Here is a 21,581-nt window from a genome sequence, read left to right on the forward strand (position 1 = left end):
ACGAGCTCCCGGCGCCAGCACCAGCGTTCGAAACTGTTTGTTCCAAACACTGAGCAGCAGAATACCCCATTAAATCCTCTAGCAGAGTATAGATGCTAGGGACTTTTGGTAGGTCCTATTTTCTCTCCTGGATTTTTATGGAATGAAAGGCAGGATTGGTAGTGTCGCCTTTCATTTTGCTTCCTGGGACATGCCAGATTTTTGGATGGGCCCAAATGAGCACGGGTGCTGAAGACAGCTGATCACCGGGCGAAATGGATAGCTGAGAGTCAATCTGCCTGAAGAGGCTGAGAGGAACCGGACCTTTTGATGGTTTTTCTACTCCGGAAGGTTGGAGCTTCAAAAACAGACTTAGTGACAACTGGCAGTTGTGTGCGGTAACGTATTTGGAGTTTGTTTTGTTGGGTGGTTGTTATTAAGCTACTTGTATAGTGAGGGCAAGTTGAAGTGTTTACTTCTGGACAAGCAGGTGAACATGGCCATAGTGTTTGAAATAGTACCTTGAAGTGGTACCTTTAAAGGATAGGGGATAAGTGTCTGATCGCAGGGGGTCCGACCACTGGGACCCCCCGTGATCTCCCGTACGGGGACCTGGCATTGCCGTGGATCTGCACGGCTAATGCGCGTGTCCTTACTGAGGTCGACAGCACGCCCCCTCATACAGCGCTAAGCATCTCCACCTCTTCCGTACAAGGAGGTGGCAGAGCCAGGGCCCCGTACAGTAGATCGCAGGGGATGCCAGCATTCGGACGCCCTGCGATCAGACACTTTTCCCCTATCCTGCGGATAGGGTATTAGTGTCAAACACTGCAGATATCCTTTAAGTCTTGATCATGGAGTAATGGAAGATGGCGCCTGGTCTAATGGATTAGATTTTCAATTATGTGGATGGCCAAGTGTGTGTGTTCGTCGATTACCTGGGGAAGAGATGGCACCAGGATTTACAATGGTAGGAAGACAAGCTGGTGGTGGCGGTGTGATGGGCAATGTTCTGCTGGGAAACCTTGGTCTTGGCATTAAGTGGATGTTACTGTAACACGTGTTACCATCCTAAACATTGTACATAGCAGCCCTCCCCTTTTCATGGCAGTGGGATCCCCTTAATAAAGTGGCCTCTTTCAGCATGATAATGCCCCCCGGCCACATTGCAGACATTGTTCAGGATTGAAGAACATGACAAAGAGACAAATGGTGATTTGGCCTCCAAATTCCCCAGATCTCCAATCGATTGATTATCTGTGGGATGTGCTGGAGAAACAAATCCCATCCATTCAAGCCGCACTTCACACCTTACAGGATCTACTGCTAAAACCTTGGTACCAGATACCAAAGGGCACCTTCAGAGGTATTGTGGAGTCCATGCATCGTTGAGCCAGAGCTGTTTGGTGGCACAATATCAGGCAGGTGATTTTAATGTTATGGTTGACCAGTATCTATGATGAATTTTTAGCCCTTGCTCTTATAGCCTCATAATTCACTATATGTGCAGGGATGCTGCTCACATACACAACATTAACCTGCTGCTTATTACAAGAATTTACTACAGTCCAAGTGTCTGGAGACCGATATAACACACCCGCACCACAGGATGAAAGCTCCTGATTATTCCTCTATAATATAAAGCTGGGGTAATGTCCTAGCCTGAATAAATGGGGATTTCCAATAGTGCAATGACTTCAAATAACTTAAATAATGAAGAATCTTCTTCAAAAGTCAAGTTTGTTTCAATTATATACATCAATGGAATCTTACAGGGGTACTCCACTGCCCCACCATGCAAAACATTTTACTCCGAACGCTGGGTGCAGGCTGTGTGGGTCGTGACGTCACAACACACCCTCAATGCAAGTATATAGGAAGGGGTGTAGCGGCTGCCATGGTCCCTCCTATAGAGTTGCATTGAGGGGGCGTGGCGTCACATCACATAACCCCCGCAGCCCGCACCCAGCTTTCCGAACAAAGCGTTCTGAATGCTGGGGCAGTGGAGTACCCCTTTAAATGAAAACCAAACTTCAGAGAAATTGGATGTGTAATATCTAACAAGTGGTATTTCTGTATTTCACTCCAGTCACATCCAGAGCTGCATGCATAACCTGGAGTGTGAGACACAACCTTACCTGAAATCTAACAGTGGCAAATACAGTTCCAGTTTAATGGCGCACCGCCTCTTTAATGGAACATTTAAGATAATCTGCATTAGCAATATAACAATTATCCCCAAAACAGGTTGTCAATATTTGAATAACACGATGTTTAAAGGGGTATTCCAGGAATTTTTTTTTTTTTTTTTTTTTTTTTAACAAAGGGCTTTTACTGACATAATTCCACCAAAAGAACAAGCATATTCATTCTTTTGGTGGGATCCGGATCCACCTCGGAAGTTCCTCTATAGAACTTTCATATTTTAGCAAAGCATCAAAATCCCATTGAGATCAATGGTAGTCTGCTGCAGGCAGATTCTGCTTTGAAAATTGGTAGTGTGCATGGGCCCCTATATTCTTCAAGTAGTCCCCCTTTCTGTCCAACTTATTCTGTATAGTTAGGAGAATAGGCCATTCCAGGACAGATAGCCTTTCTCTTCGCAGGTCTACCCTCTTTCTGCACCGATAAGACTCGGTGACCCTCAATCATTTGGTATCGGCCCGCCCCACTCGCTTGTCTCCTGGCACCTGCAAATAGGCCTGATGCTCTGCGATAAACTCATTAGGGCCTTCTAGCACTACATACAATCACTGCCGCACCACCCTCTACCCTCAACACCTAATACACTATGGCCCAGATTTATCAAACTGTGTGAGAGAAAAAGTGGAGAGATCACAACAACCAATCACAGCTCAGCTAACAAGCTGAGGTAAAGTGAAAGCTGAGCTGTGATTGGTTACTGAAGCAAAATCACTCTACTTTTTCTCAAGAGTTTGATAAATCTGGGTCTATATCTTCTTATTGGCCCATCCCTAATACCACAGTGGAGCACTCAGTATGGTAAAACTGTCCCTACATCAGAGCCATGACCTGTGCTGATGCTGGACTCATCCTTCCATCCTAATGCTGTTTTCTGGCAACCAGCGATGCAGGCGGAACTCTGGATATCAGGAACAAATGGGCAAGAAGGCATATGCCTTAAAGGGGTACTCTGCCATCTAAAGGATAGGGGATAAGATGTCTGATCTCAGGGTTCCCGCCGCTGAGGTCCCCAGCAATCTCCCAGCTGCACCCGCCATTCGTTTAGAGCGTCGGGTGCAGCATTGAAGGCTCGTGACATCACGGCCACACCCACGCTCGCGATGTCGCGGCCATGCCCCCTAAATGCAAGTCAATGGGAGGGGGCGTGACGGCCGCCACGCCCCCTCCCATAGACTTGCATTGAGGGGGCATGGTCGTGATGTCACGAGCAGGGTGTGGCGGTGACGTCACGAGCCTCTGCCCCGCATCGCCAGTTAGCCGCCACGCCCCCTCCCATAGACTTGCATTGAGGGGGCATGGCCATGACATCCCGAGCGGGGCGTGGCTGTGACGTCACGAGCCACCGCCCAACATAGCCAGTCATCCGGCACAGAGCGAAGTTCATTCTGTGCACTGGATGTCTGGGGTGCCTCGCGGGGGGTCCCCAGCAGCGAGCCCCCGCGATCAGACATCTTATACCCTATTCTTTGGATAGGGGATAAGATGTCTAGGGGCAGAGTACCCCTTTAAAAAGGGAAGAATACGTAAGGGCATAATGTTAAAGCACAGTACAGGGGCGACAAAATGCAAAAGAGCGATCATCAGGGGGGGGGGGGGGGGAGATAGGAAGATGGCAACCCTTATCTCCCATGAACAGAATATTATAAATACGGCAGTCCCAAGAAACAAATAGTCAACTGCCTTCTCCCAAAAAGGAACACATACAGTAGGTAGTAAGAGTAGCATGGTGTCAAGCTGGCAGCTATTAACATATCCTAAAAATTAGGATGGTATGAATAGGATGGCTACAACAAATCCCACGATGGTACAGAGAACGGTCACTCACCCTCCACATATTTTTCTCCACCAATTACTATATACAGAATCGGAAACTGAGAAGATAAAATAGATGAAAGTGGCGCATTACGCGGTGGTCTGATCCCACAGCCTTCCCGGCACATTCAGGACTCTCTGCAGAGATTTCCCAGCCCTTTGTACAGTATCAGACCCATTGATCTCCATTAGCTCATCACCAGCATCAAACACAGTAATCACCATCATAAATCTTACAGTTCAACGGGACTCCGGGAACATTTCAAAGCCGATCACGAGAAGAGACAAATGGAATTTAAGCAAAGCAAATACTTCAGTTTTGTGTGTGACTGCAGAAGATCCAGCTCTGGCTCCGGAGCGATGCCAGGCGACGTCCTATTACACCTCCCACTGGAGGCACCGAAATCGCATTTATAAAATACAATTAGGTGTTTTGATGGATTGTCTGGACAAATGGCGGAAACCAAACTTCTGCGGTTTTCTTTATTTCTTTTGCTAGGAGCGGAAATTATTATGTACATGAAAACTTTGCTTTCTGAAGGAGTCTGATTGCATAAAGTTGGAAGAATATTCCGGAAATATTAGTTGGAACTTTTGCTCCACCAAGGAATTTTCCCCATTTTTGCTTAAAGGGGTATTCCGCTCCTAGACATCATATCCCCTATCCAAAGGATAGGAGATAAGATGTCTGATCGTCGGGGTCCCGCCGCTGGGGACCCCCGTAATCTCGGCTGCGGCACCCCAGACATCTGATGCACGGAGCGATTGGTGATGTGGGGTGGAGGCTTGTGACGTCACAGGCACGCTCTGCTCATGAGGTCAAGGCCACGTCCCCTCAATGCAAGTATATGGGAGGGGGTGTGACGGATGTCACACCCCCTCCCATAGACTTGCATTGAGGGGGCGTGGACGTGATGTCACGAGCCTCCAGTGCTGCACCCCACACTCTAAACGAACGTTGGGTGTAGGAGGGAGATCGCGGGGTCCCCAGCGACGGGACCCTCGCGATCAGATATCTTATCCCCTATCCTTTTGATAGGGGATAAGATGTCTAGGTGTGGAGAACCCCTTTAAAGATAGACAGAAGATGAAGTTGATAATTGAAGGAATTATCCAGTCTGGACAACTCCTGTCCATCTGGAAGGACTGTAACAACAACCTATTCCTGGGAGTCCTACAGCAGTGACTCCAAGCTCCTACCAGTCTAAGCCAGTGATAGGGTATTGCTTGTTAGGCTTCATTTGTATATAAGGGCTATATGGAATTTAATATGTTCCAGATTTTGCAATGGGGCCTAGAATCTTCAAGATCTGTCAGCAGTGGCATACACCGAAGAAAGGGGACTCCATAGCAAATACTAAAATAGGCCCTCTCATTATGGTGTCTGTTTTGGCCCCCAGGACAGAAAGATCTGGTGTTTTTTCCCTTTCTTTCCATGACCCATTGGTCTATACTTCCTCTATTGATTCGCTGACAATGTAGTTCCCTAGAGAAAGGAATTCTGCACAGTTTCTTATTAATAGAAAAATGAATGGGACCAACCAGGAAGGGACCTTGTTTCTACGAGGGCCCCAAATGAGCCACACGGTCTGCCAAAATGCCGCGCACGCTCTTGGCTGTCACCCTACTATTTTTGCATTCAGCACTTAAACTGTCAAGAAGACAAAAAATTGCCAAGTCAACTTACGGTATTTCTGTTTTCAGAATGTCAACTCTCTGACTAAATTCTCTGAAAGTAAAAGCTATTGTCTTACTCTAGTTTAATTATTAACATTTAAAGTGCAATTCCAGTTAAAACTAACATCAATAGTACAGTAAACATTCAAAGTTAAAGGTAATTAAACAAAAACAAATTTCTAACTAGGATAATACAGTCCTATATGTACAAGAATATAACTACTATAATACTGCTCCTATATACAAGAATATAACTACTTTAATACTGCTCCTATATACAAGAATATAACTACTATAATACTGCTCCTATATACAAGAATATAACTACTATAATACTGTCCCCTATATACGAGAATGTAACTACTATAATACTGCCCCCTATATACAAGAATATAACTTCTATAATACTGATCCTATATACAAGAATATAACTACTATACTACTGCTCCTATATACAAGAATATAACTACTATAATACTACTCCTATATACAAGAATATAAGTACTATAATACTGCCTCCTATATACAAGAATATAACTACTTTAATACTGCTCCTATATACAAGAATATAACTACTATAATACTGCCTCTACATACAAGAATATAACTACTATAATACTGCCTCCTATATACAAGAATATAACTACTATAATACTGCCTCTATATACAAGAATATAACTACTATAATACTGCTCCTATATACAAGAATATAACTACTATAATACTGCCCCTATATACAAGAATATAACTACTATAATACTGTCTCCTATATACAATAATATAACTACTATAATACTGCTCCTATATACAAGAATATAACTACTATAATACTGCCTCTATATACAAGAATATAACTACTATAATACTGCTCCTATATACAAGAATATAACTACTATAATACTGCTCCTATATACAAGAATATAACTACTATAACACTGTCTCCTATATACAAGAATATAACTACTATAATACTGCCTCTATATACAAGAATATAACTACTATAATACTGCCTCTACATACAAGAATATAACTACTATAATACTGTCTCCTATATACAAGAATATAACTACTATAATACTGCTCCTATATACAAGAATATAACTACTATAATACTGCTCCTATATACAAGAATATAACTACTATAATACTGCCCCCTATATACAAGAATATAACTACTATAATACTGCTCCTATATACAAGAATATAACTACTATAATACTGCTCCTATATACAAGAATATAACTACTATAATACTGTCTCCTATATACAATAATATAACTACTATAATACTGCTCCTATATACAAGAATATAACTACTATAATACTGCCTCTATATACAAGAATATAACTACTATAATACTGCTCCTATATACAAGAATATAACTACTATAATACTGCTCCTATATACAAGAATATAACTACTATAACACTGTCTCCTATATACAAGAATATAACTACTATAATACTGCCTCTATATACAAGAATATAACTACTATAATACTGCCTCTATATACAAGAATATAACTACTATAATACTGCCCCTATATACAAGAATATAACTACTATAATACTGTCTCCTATATACAATAATATAACTACTATAATACTGCTCCTATATACAAGAATATAACTACTATAATACTGCTCCTATATACAAGAATATAACTACTATAATACTGCCCCTATATACAAGAATATAACTACTATAATACTGTCTCCTATATACAATAATATAACTACTATAATACTGCTCCTATATACAAGAATATAACTACTATAATACTGCCTCTATATACAAGAATATAACTACTATAATACTGCTCCTATATACAAGAATATAACTACTATAATACTGCTCCTATATACAAGAATATAACTACTGTAATACTGTCTCCTATATACAAGAATATAACTACTATAATACTGCCTCTATATACAAGAATATAACTACTATAAAACTGCCCCTATATACAAGAATATAACTACTATAATACTGTCTCCTATATACAATAATATAACTACTATAATACTGCTCCTATATACAAGAATATAACTACTATAATACTGCTCCTATATACAAGAATATAACTACTATAATACTGCCCCCTATATACAAGAATATAACTACTATAATACTGTCTCCTATATACAAGAATATAACTACTATAATACTGTCTCCTATATACAAGAATATAACTACTATAATACTGCTCCTATATACAAGAATATAACTACTATAATACTGCCCCCTATATACAAGAATATAACTACTATAATACTGCCCCCTATATACAAGAATATAACTACTATAATACTGCTCCTATATACAAGAATATAACTACTATAATACTGCTCCTATATACAAGAATATAACTACTATAATACTGCCCCCTATATACAAGAATATAACTACTATAATACTGCTCCTATATACAAGAATATAACTACTATAATACTGCTCCTATATACAAGAATATAACTACTATAATACTGCTCCTATATACAAGAATATAACTACTATAATACTGCCCCCTATATACAAGAATATAACTACTATAATACTGTCTCCTATATACAAGAATATAACTACTATAATACTGCTCCTACATACAAGAATATATATATATATATATATATATATATATATATGTGGCGCGGTGTGAGGTGCAGGGCAGATGTTGTTACCCTAGGGGCAGATGGTATTAACCCCTTGACGCCAGGGCGTGGTTTACCACCAAAAGGTATACCTCTCGATCCTGGGCTAGGCACAGGGGCAATAAAGACTCCGACGCCAAGTTACGGACAACGGTAACTTTGCTAAGGGTAGACAGTAGGTAAAGTCTTTACAGTTCTGCCAGGGCCCAAGGAGGTGACCAGTGACTCAGAGACCTTGCAGGCTCGCTGGGACTTGTAGTAGGACTGGGTAATTTAGTGCAGGCCACGTTGACTAGACAGACGACTTGACTGGTGACTGACAATTATTGCAGGTTTAGCTTACTTGCACTTAAAGGGGTTATCCACCATAAAGTGATTTTAATATGTACCTGGCAGACAGTAATGGACATGCGCTTGTCTTGTTGTGAGATTACCATAACATTGTGTCTAGCTATTTGTGAACTGGTAATTCCTGTTTGACTTTACTTTTTTTGACTACAAGTCCAATAATTCAATTTTCCTCACATCAGCCACCCCACCTATTGAAACATAAATGAGCTGCATCCATTCAAAAGACCTGTGGTTTTCAATCAGGGTGCCTACAGCTGTTGCTGATTAGTTGCAGATTGATCTCTCTCCCACCAAGTGATCCCTCCACCCATTGAAGCAGACAGGCTCCCTGTCATCAGCTGACTAGTGAGTCAGGTCTCGGCCGCATTGCAACCTGGGAAATATCTGAGACAACAGTCATTTGTATGCTGTTAAAAATAAATATTGGGGTGAAAATCACATAAGAATTGTGAAAAAAGATATGGGGCACCACCATCCCGTACTGGGCAACCACATATGCAAGAATATAACTACTATTATATAACTCCTATTTGGATAAATATACTCTTACTAATCTAATACTTCTATGTAAAGGAATATACAGTAACTTCTATAATGCTCCCATGTGTAAGAATAAAAGGGGAATTTCCACAGTAGAATATACAGCATGTTTAGGTTACTTATTATTGTAAGTTTTATAAAAAGTAGTACTCCTGAGCAGGAACACGTATCCGCTATGCAAAAGATAGAGGATATGTGTCTGGTCACAGAGGCTACGACCGCTGGGACCCCCTGCAATCTACTGCACGGCACCCTGGCAGTCCACAGGAAGGGGGCGTGTTGCCCCCGCACAAAGTGGCGCCCAACACGCCCCCTCCATGTATCTCTGTGGATGTGCCAGAGATACAGCATTCTGACTCTCCAATAAAGATACATGGAGGGGACACACTCCTTTCCTGGAGACTGCCGGGTTGCCGTGTAAGAGATCATAGGGGGGTGGGGGGGGTTCTCCAGGGGTCAGAGCCCCCACGATCAGACACTGGAGTACTCCTTTAATATTCACAAGCTATAAAAATACATTTTATAATCCAAAAGAATCTTACATCCATCACTAAATACTACGAATAGTACTCATACACTACTTACTGCCATCATAATTCAGCGTTGCAAAATTGGCCTGTTTCTCGGCACAGCCAGCACTGTTGCACACTCTCATCTGCAGTTCATACCACATCGCCTCCTGCAGGTCATACAGAATATATGATTTAGACAGGGACGTCCTCTGTGCCAGGGTCCACACCGTGGTGCCAAACGGTCGGTACTCAAGGTTAAAAGATGTGATTGGGCACCCTCCATCATTCCAACCAATCAGATTGAGTCTCACTCGTGTGCTATTAACACTGGCAAACAGATCTTGCTCCTTCGAAAATTGGGGTTCTGGAAGAAGACAGAAAGAGAGAACTTGTCATTACTAAAAACAATAAGCAATAATTAAAAAATCATTATGCATTATAAAACTGGTTAGGGTGTTCTCCCAAAAATAAACAGATCATTGGGGGAACCATCTGCTGTCCCACAACCTCCACTGATTAACTGTGGTCTATGTGGGAGGCTAACGACAAGTGTACAGATTCCCTGCAGCACCCCCACAGGGAAGATGAAGCATTACACGATGCCCATTGGCTTTCTATATAATACACAGACATGCTGAGTCCTCCAGAGACAGATAGCTCTTAATGAGAGACGCCTTTCTAGTAGAGAAGAAATGTTGTTCTTTTCTTAACCAGACAACCCCTTTAAGTTCCTAAAATTGTGTGCCTTGTATTTATCAAACATATTTTAATAGATACGTAGCATTTACGGAAAACCAATTCCTTGTGAAAAAAGGTAAAAAAATTCAAAATTTACAGTAGATAGCTTTACAATTAAGATAGACTTGTCCACCAAAGGTCATATATGAGTTTGACTTAAGATCTCCATAGATAAACACCTCCATTGATCTCTGTACATGGACACCTCCTCTGGTCTCCATAGATTGCCACCTTAAAGGGGTACTCTGCTGCTCAGCGTTTGGAACAAACTGTTCCGAACGCTGGGGCCGGGTGCTCGTGATGTCAAAGCCCCGCCCCTCATGATGCCCCGTCCCCTCAATGCAAGTCTATGGGAGGGGGCGTGACAGCCGTCACGCCCCCTCCCATAGACTCGCATTGAGGGGACGGGGCTATGACATCACAAGCTCCCGGCGCCGTTTCCAGCGTTCGGAACAATTTGTTCCAAACGCTGAGCAGTGGAGTACCCCTTTAACATAGACACCTCAAATGATCTCCATAAATAAACTCTTCACCTGATCACCATAAATGGACCCCACCCTTGATCTCCATACATAGAGGCATCCCCAGATCTTAATAGATGGATGCCGAAGCCTTTGTTTAGGCCAAGACTCCTCCGCTGATCACCATACATGGAAACCTCCACGGATCTCCATTCATGGACACCTCCAGCTCTATACATGGACATCTCCAGTGATCTATGAACATAGGTGCCTCCATTGATCTTTGTGCATGGATACCTTCACTAATCTCCTTCATGGGGACCTTGATTGATCTCCATACATGAACAACTACACTAATCTTCATAAATGGAAGCATTCCCTAATCCCTTTACATCCAGTGATGTCCATAAACAGATGCAACCCTTGATCTAAAAACATCTGCACTGATCGCCATACTTGGATGCCTCCATTGATCTGCATACATGGATGCCACCACTGGCCTCCATACATTGGCTCCTTCATTAATCTATGTAGCCATAAAGTGGATACATATATAATATATAGTATACCATACCCCCTAGAGCCCTAATGTGGTTAAACTAAAGATATATATATATATATATATATATATATATATATATATTCAAGCAGAGATTCCTCGACTGAATGCAAAATGTTGACTTCTTCCCTTTAACTCATCCATTGCTACTTTCACAGAGGTCTCCTTAGAAATCCATAGATGGAATAACTTGAACAAAAGGCCAAAATAACTGGATCAAATGTGACCAACAAATTAGACTATTCCCAAGGTTGATGCTCAGTGGAAAGTACTTTAAAATATATTTTAGAAATGTTGAAGGGGTATTCCACTTGAAATTGTTAGGGTGGGGGTCCTACCTCTGGTAATCAAACTTATCCCCATACCCAGGTTTTAGGTTAGAATGGAGCAGTGGTCCGGCATACATACTGCAGAGTACATTGCTCCGATTTAATAATAACTCATTATTACCGGAATATCCCTTTAAGAGAAATATTAGCAAGAGAAGTTTATTTTCAGAAAGTTTCCTTTTCTATATGTAACGTGATTATCATTTCTTACTGGCTTCATAATCATGGTTAATGGGCCATAGGCTGATATCAGTCAGGTGCCTATTATTTATAGCATCAGAAAGTAGTGACTCTCACGCTCCATTACATAACTGTAGACCATGAGTAGAGAGACGGCAGCTGTCATAGTATTATATCTTATCCATTGTTATGCAGTTACAGGTGAGAAAATCCAATCTCATCCGGGAACTCTCTATACCAAAGAGAATAACTTGCTGAGTGTTCCCTTGTAGTCGACATCTCACAGGGAGGCCAAGGAAGGTGGAACAAGTCACACTAAAACCCTGCAGGGAGTACGCCAGTTGGGCCTACCTTGGCCTCCCTCCCAGGCCCATAGCTTCAACCTCAAAGGGTTCCTTCACTGTTAGAGGTTTAATCATTGTTGGGTGCTGCCCACTTTGTTCTGGTGTTGCCTCAGTTGAAATCAGTTTTGCTCTAATTATGAAGTTAAAGAGGTCGTCTAGGTAAAAAAAATAAACATTTCCAGTCAACAAAGAACGGGAGCAGGGTCCTCTGTTCAGGATCATCATCTCACAACCAGAGTGGTTAAAAAAGAGTGTCTCTCACTTTGGAGGACCAACCCTATCTTGCAATTTGCAGACAACCCACTGAGTTAGATGGGCTCTGTGCAATCCTTAAAGAGAATCTGACACTCTGTTCTCCTACACTAAACCCAATATCCTGGATTATAGTGCGGCTGAACAGCTTTACAAAGAGGAATCACTTACATAAATCCGTTGAGAATATGCAGAGTTCTGGCACTGTAATCTTTAAGCTGCCATTTCTATCCAGGGCGCAACAGAGGCAGGGAGCCGGCTCACTCCGCTCCCCTGTCTCCTCCATATTCCTTATCTGCTGGCCCCCTTCATTAATATGCTAATAAATGCTACAGGTGAGCGATGTGCTCTCTGTGCGCTTATCTGTGGCCTTAATTAGCATAGTAATGAAAGGAGCGGGGTGGACAAAAAATATGGAGGAGGCAGGGGAGCTGGCTCCCTGCCTTCATTACATGCTGGAGCGCAATGCAGCTGAAGATTACAGTGCCAGAACTCGGCATATGCTAAACAGAGTTAGGTAAGTGATCCCTCTTTGAAAAGCTGTTCCCCTGTACTATAACCCAATTTATTGGGTTAGTGTGGGTGAACAGGGTGTCAGATTCTCTTTAAAGGAGTTTTCCAGGAGCATGTGGTTGATCGCCTATCCACCTCGCTTTACTCAAGGTTAATCTGAATGATCAAACTCTATGTACCCGAATATTAAAAAAAAAATATATATATATATATATCAATAAATTATACAGACTTGGTTGCCTAACTGTGGACCTCCAGATGTTGCAAAACTACAACCCCTAGCATGCCCAGACAACTGTTGACCACTGTTATAAAGGGGTTATCCACCATAAGGTGAGTTAAGTACTTACCTGCCAGACTGTAATGGACATGCTTAGGGAGGATATGTGCTTGTCTTGGAGCTAAATGGTTGTGTTGTGAGTCCACTATAAAGCTGCTGATTTATTTATGTAAAATGGCTATTTCCTGTTGGAATGCCCTCCCTCCAACTAAAAGTCCCAGGATTCCTTGTTTGTAAGCATGAGTTTACTTTTATCCCTCCCATACATCAACCACCCCACCCATTGAAGCACAAATGAGCTGCCTTCCATGCTGTGCTGTAAACAATAGCCAAGTGTTTTATGACCAAGGTGCCTCTATCTGTTGCAAAACTACAATTTTCTGCAGAATGATCTCCTTCCCACCCAGCGGTCCCTATACCCATTGAAGTACAGACAGGCTCATTTGAAAACCTAAAACAAAAGGAGAGTAGCTCGGCACTGCTAAGTCCTTTCAGCCTAGATATACGGACTTTGGAAAGCTGGATCACTGCTCTAGATAAGAGTGGCGGTGCTCTGACTCTAAAAAATCCATGGAACACAGTAGAAGCAAAAGAAAGCAAAGTCGGCGACTCACCAGGATCGCTTCAGCACTTCTTTGTCCACGAATAGGAACAAAAAGTTGCCTGATAAAGTAAACAACGTATATGGACAGACATGTAATTAACTCTGTTACAGGATGATATACTTGGCCCATACGCAAGTGTTTAGATCCTAGGTTATACCTGCAGAAATTACAAGTTTTACACTGATGGTTTCCCTGAGGCACGTAGTTATCCAGCCATGTTTTTTTCTTTTTATTCTACTACGTGGGAAAAACTATCAGGCAACTTTTTGTTTGTATTCGTGAACATTTTTATTCTCTTTGTACAATTAAGGGTGCCCCTCGCCTGATTTCCCACGTAGTGGAAGCCCATGGAGGTAACCCTGAAGCACTGCGCTTTGTGGGTATAGAAAGAGTATATGCTAAACCAGGAATCATGATCGATAAAAGACTATTGCAGCGAGAAACATACTGGTTTTTGAAAACCAATGCAACAGGTCCCCATGGACTGAACGACAAAGTAGAGATGGCAGTGCGTTTCTAATATGTTTTTAGAATAGGTATATATATATTTTTATTCATATGCACAGATCAACTCGTTTCATTTCCCATATAAAAGATAGTCATGGCAGTAAGTCTGCTGAATTTAAATTCATGGGTTCTAGGACTGGGACAGACCGCGACACAGGAGCCCAAGAGGCCAAGTTTGGATGCCACTGGAGCCCTGGGTCTTAACGAGCCCAGTGATTTTTCCCAATTCCTATAAAAATTTCGGTCCTATTCTTTAGTTGCTGCACGTTGTGATTTGGCATTGTTTCCCTATGTTGTTAGTATATTTTAATTATGCATTGAAGTTTTTCAACTGTTTTGTATCTTTAATACACTATTTTGTTTATTTCCATTGCTAAGGGGTTTTCCATTAGTGCACATGTATATAAACTCAGGGAACTCCCCCCTCAGAGAGGCCGGATGAAGCATCACCTATGACGTGAAACAATTCGTTGCCCTACTACATACGTCCAACACCTGTGATCCACTCGCCCACTCACTTGACCCCAAGCTACTTTGGAACGCTGCTCACATCTTGCTTGCTGATGTTATAATTCCTGAATAAAGCTGCAATTTGGTTTCCGGTGAGTGCGAAATCTTTTTCTTCTCCATGTGTACGTTATAGGTATTGTGTTTTAGTTACCTCCCTCTCTTGAAGTCGCTAGTCACATGGTGTAATGGCAAACTATTGGTGATTGGATTGAATTAATCTCTCACCTGTTTATATGTATCGTTGTCCATACCTGCTATGAGGCCAGAAGAAGCACGAGTATTGTGTGAAACGGCTGCTGTCGCCGCCTAGCTGTAACACCCCCCTGTATGTCCGTCTCCCTCTGTACGCATTATGTGAGTGTACAATAAAGTGCCGAAGACATTCTGGTGAGTCACCGACTTTGCTTTCTTTTGCTTCATTTGAACACCTGACTAGTGATGTAATGTCTCGGGCCATACTGCAGCCTGAAAAAATGTGAGACGACACAAATTTTGTACACTGCTAAAAATAAACTTTGGGGCAAAGATCACATAAGAGTTGCGAGACCACCATCAAACACTGGTACAGACACTATATTATGAACTACACTAAATTCTTAGCCCCTGTAGCGGTCAAATCGAGAAAAAAAACTGGAATACTCCTTTTTAAAGAGTTAGAAGGTAATGAAGCCAACCAGGTTGACACTTTAGAATTTGTCATGTGATCTGAGCTTAGTAAATCATGTAACAGACTGAAATAGGGTGTACAGAATATATAAACCCACGTCTCCTCTCTTCTAGAAACAGCGCCACAACTGTCCATGGTCTGAGTCTGGTATTGCTTTTTATCGTCATTAAAATGAATAGCTGCAATGTCGCATACAACCTACGGACAGGTATAACATTGCTTCTGGAGGGGGAAAAAAAAGACATGTATTTCTTATCCTAAACAAACCCTTTAATATTTGCAACAAGAAAAGCAATAAAAGATAGAGAATAAAGGTCAGAGGAAGAGAAGAATTACTTCTTAATGCGACTCAATGTACAGAACACAAAACGATGCTCTACTTTCCAAGAAGTGCAAACGGGATATATCAATGCTGAATGCAAGCAAACAATACCTGACCCAGGAAAATGTATGCAGGCTTACACAGCGAGCGCATAAATATTTATTGCCACCAAATAAGATTTATAGAGAAAAAATAAGATACAGCGGCAGACTGTGCCAAAAATAATTGCGGCCTCTTAAAGTCACAAAGTCTATTACCGCAAATCGAGTTGACGGAACAAAAATACGGTAGCCAATGCACTTCATATATATCCATTAGGAGATCTTCTGAAGTGAAACATTATTACATTATGACAGGAATAGAGTAAGGACTAAACATTAAAATAAAACCTTTACTATATACACAGCAGAGTACTCAGCATTTCCCAGTCTTCCTATAAAAAAAAGTTGTGGAAAAAGAAATGCAACGCTCTTCAAGAGACTGGGAAAGCTGGGTGGCATCCAGTCTCCTGAAGAAGCCTTAGCAGTGATAGGCTGCTCTTCCTCTCTGCTCTCCTCACTGCAGCGCTGCCATGCCCTCTCCCTGTCCCCACAGTGATGTCTTCTCCCCCCCCACCCCCCATTCTTCTCTCAGCCAGCAATAAATATTCTCTACCCTGCCCGTCCCCTGGCTCTGCTCCCCGCACTAACTTTTTTCTGTACCTGCCTGCCAGGCAGTTAAATCATATTTTACCATGAAGTTGGTCCAGCGGTAGTTTATTTAAAACTCCTGGACATTCTCCACAGCCCAAGGATAACATGATCAGGAGATGTACCGGAAGTCCTATAGGCTAACATGGGACTTCCGGTGTATCTCCTGATCGAGTTACACTCAGGCCGCAGAGATTGCCCTGGAATTTTAAACATCCTGACACCAGACCACCGTCAAGGTAAAGTATGATTTAACTGTCTGGCTCTGCTGTTTTTCTTTTGGTCTGTGGAGATTGTTGGAACCTCAAAATACCTGATCCCTTTGTTCTCGAGAAGACAACCTGCTATCAGGGGTGTCTGGCAGTAACTTTTTTCCTTTTCCCCATTAACAGCCGGCCATGCATGCGTATGGGGTCCTTGGGAGAGATGAGTGGTTTGGGTCAGCCTGATCGCGGGTGGTCCGACCAGTGGGATCCTGGTTCGGCCCCAGCTCTGCTTTAGGAAATGACGTTTCTCACCAAGCATGTCAGCTGGTTGAAACACACCTCCTCCATCACATCCAGTTTTGTGGAGTCGGAGTCGAGGAGTTGGACGAAATTTTGGGTACCTGGAGTCTGAGTCGGCAAACAATGCACCGACTCAGACGCCTACTAAATTTAGATTGGAATAAAAAAAAAGCAAGTTTAAATATCCCAATTCACAAAAAGTTATAATTAATGACTTCTCTACTGTAAGAATAAAGACCAATGCATGCAGTGCCTCATGTAACCGCAAAACAAACATGTTAAGTGACCGTGAAGAAGCTTTACATGTGCTTCACTATATGGCACGCAACGCACAATTAGGAGCGGCAATACTTATACTTTCCATAGTGTTGTGTTCTGCTGTTACAGGGAACCCATGGGTAACCTCACCTCTCACTGATAAGGGATTAAGTACATATGTTTTTTGCAGGACTAGAGACACTTGTATAAGTGAAGGGAATGGAGGGTCAATAGTTCAAGACTGAAGCTGTAAACCATTGGAAAAACTGCTGCCATTCAGCTAAGGCTATAAAAACTTGTAAACTCCGACTGTTAGCTTAAACTTTAAACATGACTATGGGATTCTACTAAGGAAATCATGTTTTATAATAAATGCCCCTTCCTGGATCCTCCCACTGCCCTATCTTCAGCAGCAGATCAGCACACAAAAAGGAGAAGGCAGCAGCTTCTGCCCAACTACCTCTCTCTGCTAGAAGAGCTTAGAAGAACTTGGTGGAACAGCTTCTTGGATTCAACTGTAAGTGTTTATAAATACATTCGCATATTAATACAGATGAGTCGGATTCGGAAGTACAAAAAACTGCAGAGTCGGACCCTTTATCTACCCACTTCACAGCCCTGATCACATCTATGGGAGAGGTGGATACACAGCGTTCTCAGTCTCTCCCATAGAGATGAATGGAGGGGGCGTGTTTTGACCAGCTGACGTGCTGGGTACAAAACGCACATTAGCAGAGCAGAGCCCCGTATGGGAGATTGCGGGGGATCCCACCAGATCGGGGATAAATTTGTTTTGTTGGACATCTTCTTGGGGATCTTCTAAGGGATTGGACAAAGCATCATAGTAAGGGTGATGGGGTAAACCTATGCCAGATCCAGAATATTAGGCCCTTTATTCTATGCATAATATACAGCCAAATAAATACAAAAGTTATCACATCAGCAAAAGGTAACTTTCAAAAAGGAATTTCACATAATTCATAGAAAAGGGTAAAAAATAAATAAATATCTGGATAACGCATAATTACTTCCTGCTTTGGATGGGCAGGACAAGACTCCAGTACCTTTCCCAAGGGTTTTTGCCTCTATGATCTCACTGATGCGTCCCGGTCCCACTCCGTTCTGGGCGGTCAAAGTAAACTTGTACCAAGTGCCGCATTTCAGAGTTTCCAAGCGGTAAGAACGTTCGCTGGGACTGATGGGAAAGCTGCCCCATTGTTCGCTGTTATCCTCCGAATACTGAAGTATGTAACCTGTAAGGCGAGAAACAACCACATGATGAGTCAATATACGATAGGGCACACGTCAAATCAAAAAAACTTCCTTTTCCCTTTATGTTAAATATTTTTTAAGAATTTATAGTGCTTTATTGCTTCTTAAAAAAAAAAATGCAGAAATCTTGCAGTTCCCATTCTGGCCACTAGGCCTAAAACTAAGCTGAGACTTCTTTTTCTGTTCATATGCCTTCCCAGCAGTGTCGTGTTTATCATAACATGCAAGAGTACAGTGAAAGGTGACACCAAAGTATAGATACATTGGTACATGCAATAGCTGTTGCTCACAGCTCAGCCTCCCCCTCCTTATGGAAGGACCTAGTCACCGAGCACGCCCAGACACCTTTCCCATTCATATCAATGGGGCAGTTATAGACTACTGTTGCCTATTTTTCAGGCAAGATGCCTGGCCCCATAATAGTGTACAAATAAATAAATAAATAAATAAAAAGACAACAGAAAATAGAAAGAGCTCAGTAGTTGCATTTTGTTTTAACACCCTATAGCAGCGCTTCCCAACCAGGGTGCCTCCAGATGTTGCAAAACTACAAGCCCAGACAGCCAAAGGCTGTCCGGGCTTGCTGGGAGTTGTAGTTTGACAACAGCTGGAGGCACCCTTGTTGGGAAGCACTGCCCTATAGGTTTATAGGCCTAACCTAAAGCTTCTGGGTCCCAATGCACAATATGCAACTCTAAACTCTAAATGATATCAGATATTCAAAGCACCATAATTGCATAAAATGTGATGAAGCTGTGAACTCTAAAATGCTGGAACATCCACAAAAAAAGTTTCCTTTAATAACTCTGGATCAGGATTTGCAGAAACGTAATTAATTTCAGCAGACGCAGCTGTTCACACTTTACTGCTGGACCGGAGTGTTGGATTTTATCCCAAGCTGTCTTTGTTCTTCCATAATAAAGAAAAACTGTCCTGGGAATGCCGAGGCATTACGGCGCTAGTCCCTCTATGTATTGTTTTTTATTATTATTATAATGGATGATTCAATAAAAAATAAAAAAAGTCCTACCATTTAAAACAAGTTTTTATGTTAACCATATATTTAAAAGAATTTTTGGCATTATTTTTGTTTGTCTGTTTTAATTTTCTATTTTATTATCTATAATTTAAAATAATCCTGAAATATTGCAGTTCCCATTGTGGCCACAAGGCTGAAAGTTGAGACTTCCTGTTCTGTAAAGGTCCCCTCCCAGAATTCTCCTCCTTATCAGCACAGACAGGAATACAGTGAAAGGTGACACCGATGTATAGATAACAGAGGTACACACAAAAGCTGTTGCTCACAGATCAGCCTTCCCCTAACTGTAGAATGACCTCTTCAAAGGTCACCGAGCATGCCCAGACACGTTTCCCATTCATGCCAATGGGACAGCTTAGGTAAGTGTTTCCCAACCAGATGTTGCATGCCCAGACAGCCGTGTGAACAAGGCCTAAGGGGTTGTCTAGACGTCTACCACCTAGCTTCAATTTGCATCCAAGGCTTACAATAATGCAAATACTGGTCCAGATTCAATTTTTGGTGCAAATTGTGCCATAAATCTGGTCTGGTCTTGGTTTAAACCAGTGTTTTCCAACCAATGGGCTTCCAGATGTTGCAAAACTACAACTCCCAGCATGTTGGGAGTTGTAGTTTTGCAAGACCTCGAGAACCACAGTTTGGAGACCACTGGTCTGAACTATAGTTCTGTAATCCCCCTTAAAGAGCTTCTCAATGGGGTGCAAGGTCTTATGCTTCCATGTTCTACCTTGAATGACACAATGAGGTCAGTGCCGCTCCCATGCTAACGTTAGGACAAAGTCATGAAGAGGGTTTACAACCAAAACATATTTTCTCCATAAGATTCGTGACCACAAATTTGAGAAACCCCCGGCACCCAAACACAAGATATCAAAAGGAAGAGACGTCTAATGTTATTCTGTTTCGGGAGGCGTCGGAGCGTTTCCTCTGATGTTATTGCTTCTTGTGAACAGCAGAAAATAACATCTTGACAGGGCTTCTAAGAGAAATGATCTAATACTGGAGGAACAAAGCCATCACCAAGACGTAGGTAAGGAGTCTTGTCATTCGAAGGAGCCAAAAGCTTCCCGGTCTCCATCGTGTCCTCTGCTGTCAAGACTCCTCTCTCCAGAGAACCGCATTATGAGCAAAATAATATAAGGGAGTATTGACACCAGACCCCAATATCCTGGGGGGCAAAATCAGACTCCATAATCTGAGGCCCATTGCGATATTTGCTATGGGGCCCGATTCTTCTATGTACGCCATTGCTCAAGGATTAACCATGCAAGTTGACTTTTGACAAATGTATGGTGCATGTTGCTTTCATTTTTTATATTTGGTTTATATTTGGTTTGGTATTATTTAAAAAAACTTTTGGCATATTGAAGAAATGTCAAAAGTTTTGATCAGTCGGTCAGTGTGTTCAGACCCTGACCAATCGCTAGATAAGCCGGGAGTAAAGCACCCTAAGCGAGACAAGATTACAATAGAAGTCTAAGGGATGGTCTCGGCATTCTATGTGGGGCAGCTGCTTCAGTCTTGGAAACCTCTGTGTTTCCCAGGAGGAGACATCACGTCCCGTCACGCTCCTCCATTCATGTCTATAGGAGTCAGTTACATATTTTCTAAGAAACTAATTAAAGGGGTGCTCCGGTGGAAAGCATTTTTTTTTTTAAATCAACTGGTGCCAGAAAGTTATTTCTGCCAGAAACAGATTTGTAAATTACTTCTATAAAAAAAAATGGTTAGCTCTTCAGTACTTTTTAGCAGCTGTATGTTACAGAGGAAATTCTTTTCTTTTAATATGTCTTTTTTGTCTTGTCCACAGTGCTCTCTG

The 21,581-nt window shown here is 41.8% G+C and overlaps 1 protein-coding gene across 3 annotated transcripts in view; it reads right to left on the reverse strand.

The window, feature by feature from the left end:
- Positions 1-21,581, reverse strand: part of DSCAM (DS cell adhesion molecule) — a 586,110-nt gene that overhangs the window by 113,455 nt on the left and 451,074 nt on the right. For 2 of the 3 annotated variants that reach the window (XM_056559697.1, XM_056559696.1), the window contains exons 25-26: positions 18,516-18,704; positions 9,805-10,095 (exon numbers count right to left, since the gene is read on the reverse strand). In XM_056559697.1, the coding sequence (XP_056415672.1) occupies positions 9,805-10,095; positions 18,516-18,704 (480 nt within the window). Of the gene's footprint in view, positions 1-9,804; positions 10,096-18,479; positions 18,705-21,581 lie in introns of all 3 variants that reach the window. The other variant, XM_056559695.1, reaches the window with a different exon arrangement.

The sequence above is a fragment of the Hyla sarda genome, chromosome 2, assembly GCF_029499605.1.
Source record: "Hyla sarda isolate aHylSar1 chromosome 2, aHylSar1.hap1, whole genome shotgun sequence".
NCBI lineage: Eukaryota > Metazoa > Chordata > Amphibia > Anura > Hylidae > Hyla > Hyla sarda.